The sequence below is a fragment of the Mauremys reevesii genome, linkage group 21, assembly GCF_016161935.1.
Source record: "Mauremys reevesii isolate NIE-2019 linkage group 21, ASM1616193v1, whole genome shotgun sequence".
Classification (NCBI taxonomy): domain Eukaryota; kingdom Metazoa; phylum Chordata; order Testudines; family Geoemydidae; genus Mauremys; species Mauremys reevesii.
Genome location: NC_052643.1, coordinates 21,428,318 through 21,449,847, shown reverse-complemented (window position 1 = coordinate 21,449,847; position 21,530 = coordinate 21,428,318). Strand labels below are relative to the sequence as shown.

At 45.3% G+C, this 21,530-nt stretch overlaps 1 protein-coding gene across 10 annotated transcripts in view; it reads left to right on the top strand.

Annotated features, from left to right (window-relative positions):
• The first annotated feature begins 633 nt into the window (after positions 1-633).
• Positions 634-21,530, top strand: part of LOC120387653 (sushi domain-containing protein 2-like) — a 67,842-nt gene continuing 46,945 nt past the window's right edge. For 5 of the 10 annotated variants that reach the window (XM_039508599.1, XM_039508598.1, XM_039508603.1 and 2 more), the window contains exons 1-6: positions 9,436-9,684; positions 10,236-10,440; positions 12,368-12,519; positions 13,069-13,236; positions 13,484-13,658; positions 19,310-19,511. In XM_039508599.1, coding sequence (XP_039364533.1) covers positions 9,615-9,684; positions 10,236-10,440; positions 12,368-12,519; positions 13,069-13,236; positions 13,484-13,658; positions 19,310-19,511 — 972 coding nt within the window. In that variant the 5' untranslated portion in view covers positions 9,436-9,614. Of the gene's footprint in view, positions 1,106-9,435; positions 9,685-9,993; positions 10,130-10,235; positions 10,441-12,367; positions 12,520-13,068; positions 13,237-13,483; positions 13,659-19,309; positions 19,512-21,530 lie in introns of those variants that run through there. The other 5 variants (XM_039508602.1, XM_039508600.1, XM_039508601.1 and 2 more) reach the window with 5 other exon arrangements.

The following is a 21,530-nucleotide window of genomic DNA, read 5'->3' as shown; positions in this document are numbered from 1 at the left end:
TGCTCCGCACAGGGGGGCGATACGCCTCCCCCCCGGACCCTCCTGTGTACGCCTAGCGGCAGCTCCTCTTTAATTTTCTAGTCCCTACGCGCCGAAAAAAACCCTAAACCCTAACCCCACCCCGACCCTGACCCCTAACCCCAACCCTAAACCCTCACCCTCAGCCTCACCCCTAAGCCCTGACCCTGACCCAACCCCGACCCCACCCTCACCCTAAACCCACCCCACCCCCACCCCCACCCTGACCCTAACCCGACCCTCACCCCTAACCCCCCCCCTACCCCAAACCCCTACCCTCGCCCTGACCCGCGCCCTGACCAGTCAAATCTGACTGTCCAGTGATTCCAAAGGACGCTGACCTATAAAGGCAAAAATCTGCCTTTACAGACTGGGCCAAGGGTTTGGCCCCGATCCTGCAAACACCGGCGCACACGAGCCGGCGGGTCGGGGGCGACAGGCGGGCCCCTGCTGGAGCCTGCAAGGAAACCTCCAAGCGGGCGGGCGTGGGGCGAGGACCGCATCTCCCGCCGTGCACCGCGGCCGCACGGTCACTGTTCTCCTCACGCCTCGCTCCAGCCCTGAGCGCCAATCTTCTCCCGGAGCGTCACAGCCGGCCATAGCCACGCCCACCCCCGCCCGCCGGAAGTTCTATTGAGCTGGTCCATGGGGTAATAGCGCCTGCCGGGCGCAGGGCCCATCTGGATCTGTGCTGAATGTCCCCGGGGGGGTGATCAGCAGTCCATGCAGGGGCCGCAGTCCTGTGTGCTACCCCCCTCCAGCAATGTCTGTCTGCCCTAGCGACGTCTGGCACTTCGTCTGTGTCTGCCAGACCGTGAATAAAGCGTCTTTCCCAAAAACAAACAAACAAACAAAAACAGTGACCGGAAATTAAGTCCCTGAGTGCGCGCTGGATATGGTGCCTCTCTGACTCCCCCCCGCCCCCGCCCCGTCTCGTGAACTGCGGGTGCAGCGGGTGAGCGGGAGCAGCGCTGACCCAGACTGCCACGAACTCAGTCCCTTCAGAGGACCCATCATGCTAGTGGCAGGCTGAAAAGATACATGGACATTTACTGCTCTTTCTACAGTGCTGCATAGCTAATCTGAGGTGAGGTTGTGGCTCATTAATTACTCTGACTGCTAGCACTGGCAATAATGTGGACACAACCTCTGAAACTGAATCCCTGGGAAAAGACGGCTTTGCATCACTCACTAGAAAGTGAAGGCGAAAAGGTGATAGTCTCCTGAGAGAGCCAGGTACACTACTCCACTGGAGTAGGTCACCCTAAGGGGAGGGGGGTGGACTGAGAAAGTTGCTTGGGAATGTTTTTATTCTCCAGATGATCCAGGGCCCGTTGTCCTGTCCCACACAGAACTAAATTTTAAAATACATATGAGCCACTGTGCAATAGTTCTTAATGAAAAGCGCTTTATAATTGCTGTCAGAATGGTTGTTTAAAACTTTGTTTAAAGGTTCTAGCTCTATTGTTGCTTTAGAAATTTTTTCTCTTTACTCCCAACACCTATTACTTTTGACTAGCAGGCAATTACAAACATGTAACACAGTTTCACTATATCCTTCATGGATCAGTACCTGGCAAAGACAAATCTAATGTCAGCATCCAGTCCCTTTCAGTACAAGTACTGCTAATTATTTGTCTGTTCATATAAAGGTATAAAACAAATGTGTATGTCATGTCCCTGTGACATACCCAGGGTACAATTCAGACTAATGAGTAGCTATGTCATCCCGTCCTCTAACCTGGGGTGCCCTTTACACTGCTTTATTGCTGTAGCCTCCAGGCTGGACCACTCACAAACAGCTTCCAGTATGTAAGTAATTCCCAGCTATGTCTGTGTGGGTACCACAGCCAGCCAGCAACACCTTGTTTCCTACTAACCTTGGTTATATTGCAGCATGACCTCAGCACACCCCCAGTCATAGATTTTCCTCCACAAATGTATGCCCTGTACTGCCCGGTCCTCGCCTGGACAATACAAGCTTTATATAGTCTGTCATTTTATTAATAGAAATAATATGCACACATCTTGTTACCCCCAAATGGAGTTTCCCAGACACTTTGATTTAAACACTCTGGATTAGATAATAAAACAAGTTTATTAACTATAAAGAGAGAGATTTTAAGTGAATACTAATAATGAGGCATAAATGTCAGAAATGGTTACAAAACAATAAAGTTAAAATGCTACTGGTGCCTAACTTAACAAACTATATCAAAGTCAAGCAAAGTTTCTCATTATATGCTTTCAGCATTTTCACTGCCCAAACTTCCTAGATTAGGACCCTTTCCCCAGTTCCATGTCTGCTTCCTTTGTTCTTTCTGGTGCTGTGAATCGATGGACAGAGAGATAAAGAGGAGGGGGGTGCCTTGTGGTGTTTGGCTTCATTTTTATAGTGTCAGTCCCCATCGTGGAAAACATTTCCAGCTGAAACTCAGGAGCTAGAGCATTTATAGGAAAGAATATTCCCTGCTGTTTTCCCTCATCTGTTGGAGCTTCTTTTTGTTTCCCTTCGTGCTTGGTGACTCTGACTGCTTAAATACAAATGAAGCAGAGCACACATTCCCTGACAGACATGTTTGCCAGCCTCAGTTTGGAACATGTGTCAAGATCTCCATACGGTGGAATCTTAACACTTCATATACAGTGTTGCTGCACATATTTTATCAGGACAGTATTGACCAGCAAATTATGAGTGTTCAGAAGATACTTTGTACAAAGATTATTACAACAGTGTGTAGGGTGTGGACGCGGGTATATTCTGTCACTGTCTGTGATCCTGAACTTGTGAACTTTAAACCAGGAAGTCTTAAGCCACAAAGGCAAGATTATTTGACAGAAAGCAGTCATTAAGGAGATACAATAACTTTTTAGTTATGTTGCTGATCAATTAGAGAATATGCTCGTTTAAAGTTGTGCAATGCTCCTTTATAACATTGTTTGGCAGTTGCCTGCTATGTCCACAGGCTGCAGAAAGAGCAGCCCGTTGAAGCTAGCTGGTGGGGGCTTGGAACCAGGATGGACCGACAGCCCCCCTTATCAGCTCCCCTAAGTTCCCTGTGTGGCATCAATGCCAGGCAGTTCAGCTGTCCCTCCCCCGCACTGCCAAGTGCTGCTCCTGCTCTCTGCCTTGGAGCTGCTCCTGGGAGCCTCCTGCTTGCTGTGTGGGGAAGAAGGGTGCTAATGTCAGGGTGTATCCCTCCCCCTGCTACTGCCCCCCCCCCTTCTGCTCATGTACCTCATATCCCCAGAGGAGCGGGGAGAGGGACACGATAGGGCTCACGATGGAGGGAGCATGCTGGCAGCAGCTGCTGTATCAACGTGCTGATCTACTTAAAAGGCAGTGTACTTAGAGTGGGGTCGGTGTACATGGTCTGTGTGTGTGTCTCTCTCACACTCACACTCACACACACGGTGTGTGCCTCTGTCTCTCTCTGCCATGCTGTGTCTCCTCCCTCCATGCTGCCTTGTAGAGGGTGAGGCTACATTAATAACGTGTTAACCCCTAGTTTATCATTTAGAAGCAAGGCATACCCTCCCTCTTCCACCCTTTGACTCCACCACCTCAACCAAGCTTCACAATCGTCATTGCTGTGTACAGTATTAAATTGTTTTGTTTAAAACGTGTGTGTGTGTGTGTGTGTTTAAAAAAACTCTTTTGTCTGGAGAAATTTTTTTTCCTGCAACCTAACCCCCCTATTTACATTAATTCTTATGGGGAAACTGGATTCGCTTAACATCGTTTTGCTTAAAGTATCATTTTTCAAGAACGTAGAATCATAGAAGATTAAGGTTGGAAGAGACCTCAGGAGGTATCTAGTCCAACCCTCTGCTCAAAGCAGGACCAACACCAACTAAATCATCCCAGCCAGGGCTTTGTCAAGCTGGGCCTTAAAAACCTCTAAGGATGGAGATTCCACCACCTCCTAGGTAACCCATTCCAGTGCTTCACCACCTTCCTAGTGAAATAGTGTTTCCTAATATCCAGCCTAGACCTCCCCACTGCAACTTGAGACCATTGCTCCTTGTTCTGTTATCTGCCACCACTGAGAACAGCTGAGCTCCATCCTCTTTAGAACCCCTTCAGGTACTTGAAGGCTGCTATCAAATCCCCCTCAGTCTTCTCTTCTGCAGACTAAACAAGCCCAGTTCCTCAGCCTCTCCTTGTAAGACGTGTCCGAGCTCCCTGATCATTTTCGTTGCCCTCCACTGAACTCTCTCCAATTTGTCTACATCCTTTCTGTAGTGGGGGGACCAAAACTGGATGCAGTAATCCAGATGTGGCCTCACTAATGCCAAATAGAGGGGAATAATCACTTCTCTTGATCTGCTGGACGTGCTCCTACTAATGCAGCCCAATATGCCGTTAGCCTTCTTGGCAACAAGGGAACACTGCTGACTCATATGCAGCTTCTCATTCACTGTAATCCCCAGGTCCTTTTCTGCAGAACTGCTGCTTAGCCAGTGGGTCCCCAGCCTGTAACGGTGCATGGGATTCTTCTGTTCTAAGTGCAGGACTCTGCACTTGTCCTTGTTAAACCTTATCAGATTTCTTTTGGCCCCATCCTCCAATTTGTCTAGGTCACTCTGGACCCTATCCCTATCCTTCAGAGTATCTACCTCTCCCCGCAGCTTAGTGTCATCCCCGAACTTCCTGAAGGTGCAATCTATCCCATTGTTCAGATCATTAATAAAAACGTTGAACAAAACTGGCCCCAGGACCGACCCCTGGGGCACTCCGCTTGATACCAGCTGCCATCTAGACATCGAACCATTGATCATTACCCATTGAGCCCAACGATCTAGCCAGCTTTCTATCCACATTATAGTTCTTCATCCAGCCCATACTTTTTTAACTTGCTGGCAAGAATACTGTGGGAGACCATATCAAAAGCTTTGCTAAAGTCAAGATATATCGTGTCCACCGCTTTCCCCATATCCATTGAGCCAGTTCTCTTCACAGAAGGCAATCAGGTTGGTCAGGCATGACTTGCCCTTGGTGAATCCATGTTGACTGTTCCTGATCACCTTCCTCTCCTCCAAGTGCTTCAGAGTGGTTTCCTTGAGGACCTGCTCTATGATTTTTCCAGGGACTGAGGTGAGGCTGACAGGTCTGTAGTTCCCCGGTTTTTCCTTCTTCCCTTTTTTAAAGACGGGCACTATCTTTGCCTTTTTTCTGTCACCACGAGTTTTCAAAGATAATGGCCAATGGCTCTGCAATGACATTGCCAATTCCCTCAGCACCTTTGGATACATTAGATCTGGACCCATGGACTTGTGCATGTCCAGCTTTTCTAAATAGTCATTAACCTGTTCTTTCACCACTGAGAGTTGCTTGCCTCCTCCCCATACTGTGTTGCCCAGGACTGCAGTGTGGGAGCTGAACTTGTCTGTGAAGACTGAGACAAAAAAAGCATTGAGTACTTCAGCTTTTTCCACGTGATCTGTCACTAGGTTGCCTCCATCATTCATTGAGGGTCCCACACTTTCCCTGATCTTTTTCTTGTTGCTAACATACCTGTAGAAACCCTTCTTGTTACCCTTTACATCCCTTGCTAGCTGCAACTCCAATTGTGCTTTTGCCTTCCTGATTACACCCCTGCATGCTCAAGCAATATTTTTATATTCCTCCCTAGTCATCTGTCCAAGTTTCCACTACTTGTAAGCTTCCTTTTTGTGTTTAAGCTCACTGAAGATTTCTCTGTTAAGCCAAACCTGTCGCCTGCCATATTTGCTATTATTTCTGTGTATCGGGATGGTTTGTTTCTGCACCCTCAATAAGGCTTCTTTAAAATACAGCCAGCTCTCCTGGACTCCTTTCCCCCTAATGTTAGCCTCCCAGGGGTTCCTGCCCATCAGGTCCCTGAGGGAATCAAAGTCTGCTTTTCTGAAGTCCAGGGTCCATATTCTGCTGCTCTCCTTTCTTCCTTTGCCAGGATCTTATGGTCACCCAGGTTGCCACCTACTTCTACTTCCCTACCTATTCTTCCCTGTTTGTAAGCAGCAGGTCAAGAGAAGAACGGCCCCTAGTTTGTTCCTCCAGTAGTTGCACCAGGAAGTTGTCCCCAACACTCTCCAAATCTTCCTGGATTGTCTGTGCACTGCTGTATTGCTCTCCCAGCAGATGTCAGGGTGATTGAAGTCCCCCATTAGAACCAGGGCCTGTGATCTGGAAACTTCAGTTAATTGTCCAAAGAAAGCCTTGTCTACCTCTTCCTCCTGCTCTTGTGGTCTGTATAGCAGATGCCCACTACAACATCACCCTTGTTGCCCTTGCGTCTAAACTTAACCCAAAGACTCTCAACAGGCTTTTCTCCAGTTTTTCATACTGGAGCTCTGAGCAATCATACTGCTCTCTTACAGACAGTGCAACTCCTCCACCTTTCCTCCCCCGCCTGTCCTTAACTACAACATTAAGCAAGGAGTTACTGTACTGCAATAAGGGCATCTGCTGTGTTTGCATTTTTCATACTTTTCTGCTTGGACCTTGGTTATATGTAGGTGTGGCCTCTAGAAGGGAACATCACCAGCAGTCTGTCTTATCTCAGTTGTTTGCAAGGAACCTTTGAACTCTGAGGAAATCATTTTTTTCTGAAGAAGTGTTTCTGAAAAGACGTTCTGCCTTTCAGGAGAAAAAACAACCCCGGAATCAATAATTCCTGAGCATCTAGAGCAAAGCATGAAACTCATTGGCATCTGTTCCTCTTTCCTCATTCTTTTCTGCAGTATTGCTCATCAGAGGAAGGTGAGTGTTTTTGGACACCTTTACTTTTTGTAAATAGGGGAGTTTTATAAATTTTTATAGAAGACGGTATTTGTATTTCTGCAAAGCCAGATGAATGATAAGCTAGTGGAAATGGTTTTTACTGTGAGGCAATTCCCTGATATTGTTTAACTTGCTAGTAACAACATACAATTACTTTAGCTTTCCATCTGGAGTTAGTATTTGGTTTCACTATTCTGAAAATTAATTTAAAGCTGCTATCCATAGACATGTCATCAAACATGTTATAGGGTCTGCATTCCAGAACAGGAAGTGACTTATGGCTGTCATACTCTTTTAGGGTGGGATTCACAAGGAGACATAGGCACTATAGCACTCAGCATTGCAGGACCTAACTTTTAAGCACCCTTCTACCAAGTGGAATTTGCAATCTTGAGTTAGACACTTGGCTACTTATATAATGCAGGGGAGTGTTGGGCACCCAAGAATGAGATTCACAAAAATCTGCATACTGAGTATTGAACTGTCTAAGTTACCTGATAGAAATGCTGAGTTAAGTGCCTAACTCCAGCCTTGAAGAAGAGATTTATTTCCACTGTGAATCACTTGGGATTCACCGTGTGAACCTTCTCCTGGATTTAGGTGCCTCAACTAGATTTTTCTGTAGCCAAGAATAAAATGTATTAAGTATATTTAGGATATAGAGGTGAAATATAATAATTAGTGTTATAACATAGGACCTACAGGCCCCAGGCCTGTAAAATATTCAGTTTAGGCACACAAAGCCTTAGGCATGAAACAGGTTAGTGCAACTAGTTGACCAAAAGGTACCTGTACCGGTAAAGTGTAAAATTATAGTAAGTGATGATGATCTGGAAACTATGCAGCAATAGACTGGAAAATTTGCTGCTGTGTGCCAGTTAGTACTGTAAGATGCCCCATAGTAATAACCTCAAGTTGCTATGTTAGCTCATTGACATATATGTTAACGAGAGTAAGGGGAACTAAGAGAATAACCAATGAAAAGTGGGAAACCCCTAAATTAGTGGGGTGTGGAAGTATGGATAAGGAAAAAGGGGTTGGAACCCATATGCATATGTATGAGGCTTCATAGGTGTAAGCATAACTCAGGATATAAGGTGTTGCCTGGCAGATGCTAGGATGACAACCACTGATGATGATGACAATAAAGATGATGATGAGGAAGATAATTACCGACAGTCCATGGTCCCCCAGTAGGAAATGTGAGATGTGAGTGATGCTAGTCATAGAGCTAAACACTTGGTACTCTTTCACTTTATCTGCTGTTTATACTGCAGTGTTTGTGGGATTGTTTATCTGCTTAGTATCAGAGGGGTAGCCGTGTTAGTCTGGATCTGTAAAAGCAACAAAGAATCCTGTGGCACCTTATAGACTAACAGACATTCTGCAGCATAACGTCTGTTAGTCTATAAGGTGCCACAGGATTCTTTGTTGCTTTATCTGCTTAGTGGATGTGCTAATAAGGGGACTTGAGATAAATTGCAGTTGTTTTTCATGTGCCCTAGGGTCTCTAATTTTAGCAGTACTGATGATAATATTCCTGATGCTACAGTCCTCAAGAAACTGAACCCGTTATTGACCACTGTGCTCAAAGAGATTAATCAATATACCAATCTATTAAATAGGCTACAGTTCCTTTTTCAACAAAAAATGGAGGAGTTAGTGCCCCCTTATAACCTTTATACCAGTGTTCACCCAGCATGTGGGAGACTCAGATTTTAAATCCCCCATCTGCTTGATGTGGAACCGAGATTTGAACTTGGGTCTCCTACCTACCTGCAGCATGCCCTAACCACTGCACATTCTGGGTTGAGTCTGTATGAATCTCTATAAATAATTAAATATTCACTGGACCAGAAAGAGTGTGAGAATGTCTAAAGCCCAGTGATTAGGGCACTTGCCTGGGAGGTGGGAGACCCAGGTTTCAGTCCCCCTGCTCCTATGAATAGTTATATATTTATACACAGTGGAACAACTTCAACAGGAGTGATTGACAATGGCCCACCTCAAACTACCCCAGGGATGAGGGCACACTCCTGGGAGCGGGGAGATCATCTGCTACAGTTCAGGCAGAAGGAATATTTGACCAGTAGTGTCTCACATCCTGGGTGAGTGTTCTAACCACCAGGCTAAAGATTATAAGGGAGCACTATCTCCTTCAGATGTTTTGTTGGGGTTTGGACATGTCCTGAACTTGTCTACTGGATCAGGCTTAAAGACAAGATAGGTGGGGAATGCTTAGCTTGTGAGTCCCACAGGTGCATAATCTTTGGATTTTAGGAGCCAGATTAGTAGACGCTCAGCTGTTCCTAACCTTTACCCTGAGATAATCTTCATGGATTTGTGTTTTGTAGGTAGGCAAGAAGAACAGGCAGACTTTCATACTTTTCTCACCCATATAAACAGACAACAGGTGGTAGAAACTGCCATTGTCAAAACAGAGGAAGTGTGAGTGATGGGATAAGACATGAGGCTGAATAAATAGGAACCTCTCCAAAGGAAAAACTGGAGCCACATTAGAATAACTCCACCTATCTATGCTAGAATCCCCAGCCTTATCAACACTACTTCATGATTAACAGTGTGAAAGATAGGTGGTAGATACAAAAGGTTCACCACAGGCTGAATTAATCACCAGAAGGAAATGGGGAAACAGCAGGAAGGACCACCTCTATCAGGAAAAGAGTTTTATGGAGAGAAGGTTGCCTGTACTGCTCAACTGGTGACACCTTTGTCCCTGTCTTGTCTGCTGGGCCAGCAGATTTTTCTTCCCTACCCACCCTGCAAAAAAGAGTTGAACTATAGAGATTTATTTTCTGAAGGAAGCAGGATGAACTGGAAGCAGGTGGTCTTCATCCCCCCCTCCCCCTCACCTTGCCCCCATCATTGGGGGATTAAAAGTGAGTCCTGCTCCTGCCCAATACTTTGAAAACTTTTTTTTTTAAACCAAACTAAATTTTAAAGGACAGATTGGGAAAGGAGGTGATTTTAAGACACTTTTAGAATCTGGGACTGGTTTTGACCTGCCATGGATCAGAGCAGATTACCTAGAGCTATGCTAGCTGCCTATAGTCCCCAAGGGACTGTTCTGGAAATTGGTAATCACAGAGCTGTAAGGATGCCAGCCACACCCAGTTTTCCCCAGCCACTCCCCTTATGCTAGGTGGGAGACAGGATGAGGTTTGGTGTAGAAATTCTATGCCACCAGGGGATTCTTCCAGGCAAGAGGAATCTACTAGTGGTCGATTATACTAGGTTTAAGTCTACTTTGTGCTCAGGATAAAACAGACTTCTTCACTAGAGTGTCAGGTCCTAAATCTAAATTATCTGCTAGTGTTCCTTTAGGTAAGGAACCTACTTATTGTTTTTCCAGGCTTTATTGTTTCTTATAGAGGGTCTGAAGCTGTGCAAAGTCATTCCAGTTTGTTTTTTGTTTTGTTTTTTTTAATAGGAGCCCAAGATTCTTGTTCACATCGATGCGGGGAGGAACTGGTTAACTGCTCATGCCAGAGGGCCTGCAAGTCCCTGGGGATTTGCTGTTCTGATTACAGTGAATTCTGTCTGCAGATCTCTCCGTCCTCAGGGTCCCTTATGGGAGGCAAGGACTTTGAGATTTTAAATGTGACTTTTAATGCCTCCTCTGTTGTGAGCTGCAGGTGAGCTGTGTGATTTTAGTTGTGATGCTACATGGGGCTGCACATATCTGAGGTTAGTAAGTGTTTCCAGCAGTGGGTAAGTGGAGTAGAACAGGACTCCTGTAGACAAGAGTGCAAATTTATTCCTGTTCTCGAAAACTGCCTGTATCTTCCTGATCTCTTGTCAGTGCATAGGCATGTCCATCCAAGAACTGGTCTGTTCTCTAAAAGTTCAGGAATACTCCAGAATTGTGTGTTCTCATAAGTAAACTGAATTTTGTGGGATTACTTTATTATAAAATCATGGGCCTTTTATTTATTCCTTGTGTGTGTATATATAGAAACAGCCAGTTTTGTGAATGGGAGTTCTGTTGGAGATTTGTATTTTGTATCTGGAAGCATTCTAAGGGCATCTGTTATCATGTATAAATAAATAGGAATTTTCCAGTGCAAGAATAGAAGCAATGGGACATGACCAAGAGTCCAGTTAGTACATCTTGCTGTGGCATGTGAGATAGGAGGTAGGATCCTCTTTCTTAGGGCCAGTGAAGATTATGCAGATGACATAGGTGATGTACTAATTATCCAGAGAAAGAGGATGCTACTAGCCCAACTCCACCTCATTGTGCATTGATGGTGGCTCTAGTATAGATTGTAAATCATCGATAGCTGGATAGTAGCAGGAGATGGCCGGTGCTAACTGAGCCCCTTCCACCCAGGGGCGGCTCCAGGGCCCAGCACGCCAAGTGTGTGCTTGGGGCGTCATGCCGCGGGGAGCGCTCTGCCGGTCGCCGGGAGGGCGGCAGGCGGCTCTGGTGGACCTCCCGCAGGCGTGCCTGCGGAGGGTCCGCTGCTCCCGCGGCTCCGGTGGTCCACCAAAGCCACGGGACCAGCGGACCCCCGGAGCCTCCTGCCGCCCTCCCGGCGACCGGCAGGCAGAGTGCCCCCAGCAGCATGCCGCCCTGCTTGGGGCGGTGAAATGTCTAGAGCCGCCCCTGCTTCCACCCTTGGGACTTTGGGAAATATAGGCCCAGGTGTAACCCTTCCTTTCCCAGCAGTGCTAAGAGTGGCTCATTTACAGCCTCGGGAATCATGATGATGTCAGCAATTCTGGAACTGCTACACTGCGGGAAATGTGTGTTTGTTGGGAGGACAGAATAGCACACCCACCAATGTTTTCAGAAGAAAACCCAGGAGATTTTATTTTGTATGAATGCACAAAATTTTATAAATGTCTGCATAAATTGAATTAGGTGGTGTTTAGACTGGGAATTTGCCCTATGGCGGCCAGTACAGTATAGCTATACTGGTATGAATTCTAATGTAGACAGGCAAAGCCATTATTTGTACCAGTGGAATGTGACCCAGTTCTAGGCAGAGGTAACCTCCACCAGAATAAACAGCAGCTTTGCCATTCTACAGTATCGGTTGCACCAGTGTAGTTAACCTCATACCCATCATCTGTGGGAGCTAAATGCATCGTTTATACTTTGGGGGTGAGGGGAGGTGAACTAATCATTTTGAGTAGAATAATAAATATTAAATGGTGAGCCCAGCATCACTCTGTGTATAAGGGAGGCTTGGAATAATGTGAAGGGAGCTCTAACGGGTATAGAATTAGCCAAGGAATTTGTTTAAATGATCAAAAATAAAGTTTATATAATTAAGAAATGTCAAGTTGTGCCATTCATAACCATTGTAACCATGTGATCTTATTGTCACTCTCATCCTCCTCCTCCCCATGCCCCCTATTGTTTGTTAGTCACTTGTCATCAAGTGACAAGTTGTTCGTGGCCATCACTGTAAAGTATGAGGCTAAAACTGCTAAACGGAAAGACGGAGGACTTACAATGGACTACTGGCTATCTGTTTGCTTAATGAAACCCAAATAAGGCACAGAGTATCTTCCTTCAATAGCCACACTAGACTATATTCTCAATATTAACAGGTTCAAGCAGGAAATTGAAACCAGTGGTTATGTTGCTGAAGATGGAAGAGCCCACTGCATCTCCCCTTTGCTGTATGAGAGTGGCCTCATCCCCCTTGAGATTTCCAGGGACGGTGGGCTCACATTTCCTCACTCTGCAACTTGGTTATCAGGTTATCAGTCTATCTGTTGTTTACATGTCCTTTCCCATAGTCATCAGATCATAGCCTCACGTTGGATAACCCTTCTCCTCTGGACACTTCTGTTCTTTCCGTGTGGGCCGTGATATTAGCTGGTCTCGGAAAAGTTGCTTTCACCAATCCTTGTACTTTATATTTTGAGAAAAGAGGCTTTCCCTACTCTCATAAATTGCTGAGGCTGTTCCACAATTTCATGTTGCTGATATCAGATATTATGGGCTAAAAGCATAGCTTAGCTAAAGGTTGTTCCCTTTTGGCTTTCATGGGAGAGTTGCTACCTATGTAGCACAATGGTCTTATTTGTGTTGGTCTGGTAATGTGTAGGGCATGCATCTGAGACAAACTTAGCAAGCCCTGGCATGCTGACCAAGGTGTAAGTGGCTCTTTTATATAGTTACTCTATTTATAAAGATTCATGCTAGAAATAGTGCCAACCCCTTAATTATAATAAAACCACTTTTCCAGTGTTATAGAAAGCAAATGAGTAGTTAACACATGATCATCTTCTGTTCCATAATGCAGTACATCACAGCAAAGTGTCAGCTGCAGAAAAAAGCACACTAGTGAATGCCACAAAGTGGCAGTACTATGGCACACCCAACACTGGAGGAAATTTGACTGTCACATGGATGCACCAGACATTTCCAGCTAGATGTATCAATATAGAAGTCTGGGGATACCAAGAAACAGGTAAATCAGGAATCTGTATGTATTGTGTAAGGAGAGGCATTATCTTATTCAGAGTTTATACAGTGCCTAGCACAATGTGGTCCTGATCTTGATTGGAGCCTGCAAAAGCTACCATAATATAAATAATTTATAATATTATTGATAACTGTTATTCTGCATTTAAACACACGTGAAAGAGTGTAATTGCCATTGTGTGGTCAAGAGCTCTTTATCACCTTGCAAAGGGGTTTCTTCCTTCCTTCAATAGGTGAGAGTTACTCAGAGAATTGGATGGCTGAATGGAAATATCTTTACACCCTGGGAAAGGAAGAACCCAATAGTGGAACATTTACTTTCATTCCTGTACCTGCTAAAGCAGATTACAATACCTGGGACATTGGGGCTTTGAGAATCAGTCCAAGCAACTATTCTGACGGGCAGAGGCAAGTAACTGGTAGATAACATGGAAGCATTTGTTTATAATGGAAACATCAGTCCTGGCTGCATACATAAGACTGACTTTTCTTTCGCACTTAGAATAGGGATTCAGTGTTTTTTGTTTTGTATTAAAAAAAAAAAATCCAGCATATCCTTCTCCAAATTACATTACTTACTCTTTGGGCACAGAGTGTATTTTCAGAGAATTTACAAGTAAGTAAGTTACTTGGTTTGAGTGAAAATTAATTACAAATTTAATCCTGAAGAAACTTCTTATCTGTGTAAAGTCTTTTTTTGGTCACAAATGATATTACCAATGGAATAATACCAACACTTCAGACTTTTCATATAGGTTCAAATTAATTGGAATCTTGTGCATAGGCTATATATGAAGAAATTAGGTTGTAATTAAACTAAATCAGTTGTATCTAATTGTTATGATTATATAGGCTACAGACAAGCTTGGGTAACTTAATTGAGGACATTGTGACATCGGGGTAACTGATTATCACCCATCCTTTATGGCTAATTTGCATGCAACACTGCTTTTGCTTATAATGAGTTAGCAGTATGAGGGACACAAAACATGTTACGATCATTTCCCACTGGGGATGCTATTGATTTGCCATTTTGTAGCCCAGTCACTCAGTTTTGTGAGATCCTTTTGTAACTTCTTGCAGTCTGTTTTGCACTTAACTGTCTAGAGTAATTTTGTATCGTCTGCAAATTTTGCCACCTCAATGCTTACCCCTTTTTCCAGATCATTTATGAATATGTTGAACAGCACTAATCCCAGGACAGATCCCTGGGGGGCACCGCTAATTACCTCTCTCCATTCTGAAAACTGACTATTTATTCCTACCCTCTCGTCTTATGCTTGAATACCAAATAACAGATCAGGCGTTCTCATTGGTAGATGACTTGACGTCAACTGGTTTGGGCATAAGTGCTTGAAAAGCTCTCCGTGGCACTGCTGCCTGGGCTTCACTGCGTACTAAGCCATGGCCCTGCTTGGAGGAACTGAAGAACAAGTGTTGGAGGAGTCCTTAAAGCACAGAGACATTGGGATTCATGCACTGGGCTCTCCCTGGCCCCTTTGCATAGTGGTAGACTCACTAATACAACCCTCTAGTTCAGCTGCAGATTGAGGAACTGATTAACCTATATGCTTCAGTTGCTTTGCCTTGCTCTGGCAACAAAAGCAGCTGTTAACTCTGTTTACCTGTCTGGTTTGCTCTGGTCACATTGCCCTACCTTGCTGTGCCAGTGATTCTTCTCTAGATAGACAAAATCTAGATGGTTCTCTATTCAAAGTGAAGCACTGTAGACCACAGACTGGTCCTAATCAAGAGAATAGAATATCGGGGGAGAGGTTGTCTGGCAATAGTTACCTGGCAGGGGTCTGATCATGTGATGCGGCTGATCAGGGAGTGACCTGACAAAGGAGTTTGGAGATTACAAAAGCGAGGGGCTTGGAGCTATGAGAGGGAGAAGAATCCAGAGATTCTATGTTCTGAATGAAAGTCTATTCCTGGGGGAATTCTGTGCCACTGCGTGCATGCATAATTAATGAGCCATGCATATTTTTAATTTTTTGCACAGAAAAATGGCTGCTGCTGAAAAGTTGCTGTGGCGATAGAACACAGCAACAGCTCCCAGCCAGCTAGTGAAGAGAAAGAACCTGCCTTCTTCACAGTGCCTGTCGGGCCAGGTCAGCAGACAGGGCTTCTGGGGAGACAGACAGCATGGGGGTGCTGCGGGGTCAGACTGGCTTATAAGGGCTAGTGAGGGAGGACAGACTGGGGCAGGGGCTGAATGATAATGTAGGCGCGGGGCCACATGTTGACTGGGGTGGGGGTGCCGTGCTGCAGGGGAGTGGCTGAGTGGGGGCACAGAGACGGCTGGGCCTGGCGGGCAGGGGCACACAGGGATTGGGGTTGGCTGAGTGGGGGCACAGAGACAGATGGGGCCAGGAGGCAGGGTGCAGGGCCACACAGGGACGGGTGGCTCAGTGGGGGCACAGAGACACATGGGGATGGGGGAGGGGGTGCAGAGCCACATGGGGATAGGGGGAGTGGAGTCTAAGTTGTGGGTGGAGGGACACGTGCCTGACTAAATGGGAGAGGCTAGGGGTCAGCCAGGGTCTGCATGGGGGAAACTCCGTATCAATTCGCATCCCCAACCCCACCAAAAAACCTGTTCTATACTTTTCCCACCCATACCCAACAATCATAGAATCAGAATATCAGGGTCAGAAGGGATTTCAGGAGGTCATCTAGTCCAACCCCCTTCTCAAAGCAGGACCAATTCCCAACTAAATCGTCCCAGCCAGGGCTTTGTCAAGCCTGACCTTAAAAACCTCAAAGGAGGGAGATTCAACCACCTCCCTAGGTAACCCATTCCAGTGCTTCACCACCCTCTTAGTGAGAAAGTTTTCCCTAATATCCAACCTAAACCTCCCACTCTGCAACTTGAGACCATTACTCCTTGTTCTGTCATCTTCTACCACTGAGAACAGTCTAGATCCATCCTCTTTGGAACCCCCTTTCAGGTAGTTGAAAGTAGCTATCAAATCCCCCCTCATTCTTCTCTTCTGCAGGCTAAACAATCCCAGTTCCCTCAGCCTCTCCTCATAAGTCATGTGCTCCAGCCCCCTAATCATTTTTGTGGCCCTCTGCTGGACTCTCTCCAATTTATCCACATCCTTCTTGTAGTGTGGGGCCCAAAACTGGACACAGTACTCCAAATGAGGCCTCACCAGTGCTGAATAGAGGGGAATGATCACGTCCCTCGATCTGCTGGAAATGCCCCTACTTATACAACCCAAAATGCCATTAGCCTTCTTGGCAACAAGGGCACACTGTTGACTCATATTCAGCTTTTCATCCACCATAACCCCTAGGTCCCTTTCTGCAGAACTGCTGCCCAGCCATTCGGTCCCTAGACTATAGCAGTGCATGGGATTCTTCCGTCCTAAATGCAGGACTCTGCACTTGTCCTTGTTGAACCTCATCATATTTCTTTTGGCCCAATCCTCTAATTTGTCTAGGTCCTTCTGTATCCTATCCCTACCCTCCAGCGTATCAACCATTCCTCCCAGTTTAGTGTCATCTGCAAACTTGCTAAGGGTGCAGTCCACACTATTCTCCAGATCGTTAATGAAGATATTGAACAAAACCAGCCCCAGCACCGACCCTTGGGGCACTCCACTTGATACCGGCTGCCAACTAGACATGGAACCATTGATCACTACCCGTTGAGCCCGACCATCTAGCCAGTTTTCTATCCACCTTACCATCCATTCATCCAGCCCAGACTTCTTTAACTTGCTGGCAAGAATACTGTGGGAGACTGTATCAAAAGCTTTGCTAAAGTCCAGAAATAGCACATCCACTGCTTTCCCCTCATCCACAGAGCTGGTTATCTCATCATAGAAGGCAATTAGGTTAGTCAGGCATGACTTGTCCTTGGTGAATCCATGCTGACTGTTCCTGATCACTTTCCCCTCCTTTAAGTGGTTCAGAATTGATTCCTTGAGGACCTGTTCCATGATTTTTCCAGGGACTGAGGTCAGACTGACTGGCCTGTAGTTCCCTGGATCTTCCTTCTTCCCTTTTTAAAAGATGGGTACTACATTAGCTTTTTTCCAGTCATCCGGGACCTCCCCCGATCGCCATGATTTTTCAAAGATAATGGCCAATGGCTCTGCAATCTCATTGGCCAACTCCTTTAGCACCCTCGGATGCAGCGCATCCAGCCCCATGGACTTGTGCTCGTCCAGCTTTTCTAAATAGTCCCGAACTACTTCTTTCTCCACAGAGAGCTGGTCACCTCCTCCCCATACCGTGCTGCAGAGTGCAGCTGTCTGGGAGCTGACCTTGTCTGTGAAGACAGAGGCAAAAAAAGCATTGAGTACACTAGCTTTCTCCACATCCTCTGTCACTAGGTTCCCTCCCTCATTCAGCAAGGGGCCCACACTTTCCTTGACTTTCTTCTTGTTGCTAACATACCTGAAGAAACCCTTCTTGTTACTCCTAACATCTCCAGCTAGCTGCAACTCCAAGTGTGATTTGGCCTTCCTAATTTCACTCCTGCATGCCTGAGCAATACTTTTATACTCCTCCCTGGTTATTTGTCCAATCTTCCACTTCTTGTAAGCTGTTTTTTGTGTTTAAGACGAGCAAGGATTTTACTGTTAAGCCAAGCTGGTCGCCTGCCATATTTACTTTTCTTCCTACACATCGGGATGGTTTGTTCCTGCAACCTCAATAAGGTTTCTTTGAAATACAGCCAGCTTTCCTCGACTCCTTTCCCCGTCATGTTATTCTCCCAGGGGACCTTGCCCATCAGTTCCCTGAGGGAGTCGAAGTCTGCTTTTCTGAAGTCCAGGGTCTCTGTTCTACTGCTTTCCTTTTTTCCTTGTGTCAGGATCCTGAACTCGACCATCTCATGGTCACTGCCTCCCAGGTTCCCATCCACTATTGCTTCCTCTACTATTTCTTCCCTGTTTGTGAGCAACAGGTCAAGAAGAGCTTTTCCCCTAGTTGGTTCCTCCATCACTTGCACCAGGAAATTGTCCCCTACACTTTCCATAAACTTCCTGGATTGTAGCTTAAATGAATTATTACTCAGAGTTTGGTATTAATATGCCTAGTAAGGAATCTATTTGTCAAAAAACATTTTTCTGAATCTTTTTTGTTGTCTGTATTGTTACAGACATACTTGCTGACAGGTATTTTTAAATAAATGACCAAAAATAATTTAAACTGGTGTGATTATATTGTTATTTTGACAAATAAAATATGCAGAATTTGAAAATATTATGTGCAGAAATTTTAATTTTTTGGTGCAGAATTCCCTCAGAAGTCAGTCATATGCAGCAGGGAGAGGAAGGATCCTGGATGGCTTTGGCCTATGCCAAAAGAACTCTCCAGAGTGATGAGGAAATTGAGACAGGGAAAATGGATATAGATGTTTATGTTGTTGAGATCTCCATGCTTTGTGTCTTAAGTAAAGAGTAATGGTATTTTAGAATCTTGTGCAAAGTCTGTCTATGTATCTCTTTGCTTTCACTGTTGCATATTGCTGAAGAGTTAAACTGCATACCAGAAGGCTCATGCCTTTGATGGGATTCTGGGAGATCTGCAAGAGCTGCTGGGGAGGATTGTGGGAGATGGCACTAGTTTCAGAGCCTAGACTATTGGACAGCAGTGTTCCCACTGCCAAGAGGATTTTTAGATGTCAGGTTTGTACCTGGAGACCATGCCTAGAAGCAGTACTTAAATTCTTCCCAGACCCAGCATTCTATGGGCACTTGGGGTTAGTTAAGTATTTGGATTCCCTCACAGTAATCTGCTGAGTATTCAATAGGGGGTGGTCAACCAGATCTGTTTCGGGGACCACAAATTCTAAAATGCCTTAATCCTAATCGAATGGTTATTGCATGATGTCACTATAGGTTTGAGGTGGGAAATCTATAGGTAACAGTAGCTCTTACACTACAGGAAATAGTGAAGCTACTATTATCAAACGAAAACCTTTAGGTTGTAAAGTTTTCATAATTATAGTTTTGATGGTATAGTTAGGTAATTTGGCATTCAGTAAATAAAACAAAATAATACTTCCTCTGTTGGTCTAATTTTTTTTTTCTTTTTAGCAATGTTCCATCAATCTGGAGCCCAGTGCATGCACTGGCCTGGCACCTTGAAGAAGACTTCAGGAAACACTCAGCTGCCTGGGCAACAGCCAAGTGCTTGGAATGGGACAGGAGGGAGGAGAAACTTCCTGACTTCCTGGAAGAAATTATGGATTGCCCCTGCACCTTGGCACAAGCCAGAGCTGACACTGGCAGGTTCCATGTAAGTTAGTACTATCTGTACTGTGGAGCCAGATGGGCTATTATAGTTTATTAGATCGACCTAGAGGTTTAGGAACCTGTATAGAAATTTTTTTTTTAAGTGACATAATAAATTTACCCAAATTCTGCCCCCCTAGTCTCTTTGCCTAGCCATTCCCAGTTCCCCCGTCCAGGCTCTTGTCTCTCTCTCCCCTGCTCTACCTTTCTGCACAGGCTCCTAGTCTCCTTTCCCAGGCTTCTTATCCAATCAGTCTCCCCCAGTCCCATTTCTACCCTCACATCAACTCCTTTTTAGATATCTCTCCTCCCCTCTCCCCCCTGACTGGTTCCTAGTCCCTGTCTCCTTGTCCCACTAGTCTCAGGCTCCCCTCTCTTTCTAGACCTTGGTCACTGTCTCCTTGATTAACAAGTCCCAGTGTTCTATCCTCAGATCTAGTCTCATTAGACTCCTTGTCCCAATCTACTCCTTTCCCTCCCACTGGTATGAATTTTGTTCCCTCTCTATTTAAATGAGATGGCTTCCTCCTCCATGCTGCCTGGGTGCCAACGGGGGGGCGGGGAGCACTGAGAGCATAAGGTCCTTGCTCTCAGTTTCAGTGCCTGGCCCCACCTTAGTCCAGAGCAGCTGGCAGCAGCAATTACAGAGTGAGTCTTTCTGAACCCCTTTAGCCCTATACTGGAGCATGCTCAGTCACCTGTAGAGCTGTCACACATGTAGTTCGGTCACATACCGATTATATGAGGGGATAGAGCACTGAGAGCCAAGAGGCTGGAGACTGTAAAATGGAATCTGGATATTTTAGCTGTTAACATAGAAGTCTCTACTGAGTAGTGTGAACTGTTTTATTGCAAAGGCTTATAACTTGGCCACATTTGGGCAGCTTTTCAGGGGATAGCAAAAGGTACATCTGACACCAAAGCCTCTCCCTGACAGATTTCTAGTTTCTGCTCCAAGGCATGTGTGGGCACTAGAGAATTTAAAAGAAAAGGTCTCAAGCACTTTTAATGTGGGCAAAACACCATATTTCCCCCAGCCACATTATCAGAAATGGCTGAACCAAAATGGCTGAAATTTTAAAAATATCCGCATATGCCAGACACATAGCATGGGAATTTTCAGCCCAAACAGTTTCTCAAAGTTATAAGCAACTGAAAACAAGGTATTATAATAGGCAGTGATGGGCAACCAACCATAAGAGGCTCCAACCAGCCCCTCCTATAATAAAAACAAAGATGGCCTGTAAAGATTTATTTTATGCCCTTTTTTTGTTTTATAAGGGCTAAAGAAGGCCTGAAAGATTTTGTTTAAAAATATTGTTTCAGTATTGGGATTTTTGTCTTGATTGATGGTATTTCAAAGGGTGCTGGAGATCCCCTCATGCAGTTCAGTGCTGCCAGAGTCTCTCCCTTCCACTCACTGTTCTCACAGGGGGGGGCAAAGAGCCCAGCAGCTGATCACAACTCTGCTCTCTCCTCCCCCACCCCTCCTGTAAGTAACAGAGATAGGATGGCGACCCTACTGCTGCTGCTCCTCCTGCCTTGAGCAGCTAGCCTGGGCGGGGACAGGCAGATTTTGGAGTGAGCGCTCTTGCAGCATGGGGGCAAAATCACCTTACCCAATAAATTTGGTAGAATGAGCAACATTATTTGTTTCTCTCTCTCTCTCTCACACACACACACACACACACACACACACACGATGGGGGAGTTCGAAACTCAAAAGGCATACTAAAAAACACTATCTCGTAAAAAATAAATCTCATGATTCTGGGGTCCAAGTCATGGGTTTTGGTCTCTTGAGGGTTGTCAGTATTGTTTCAGTTTGGTGAATGTCAAATCTTTGCTCACCTGATTGAGCTGGAGGACCTCCTGAGGTCTCAAACTCTATTGTGAACTTTCACACCTAATTGAAAAGGTGATGTTGAATCCAGTGGAAAAAAACAATAACAATTTGATTTAAAAAAACCTTCCCCTCTCACTTGCTAAACCTTTTGTTCTCTTGTGATACCATAATTTTACT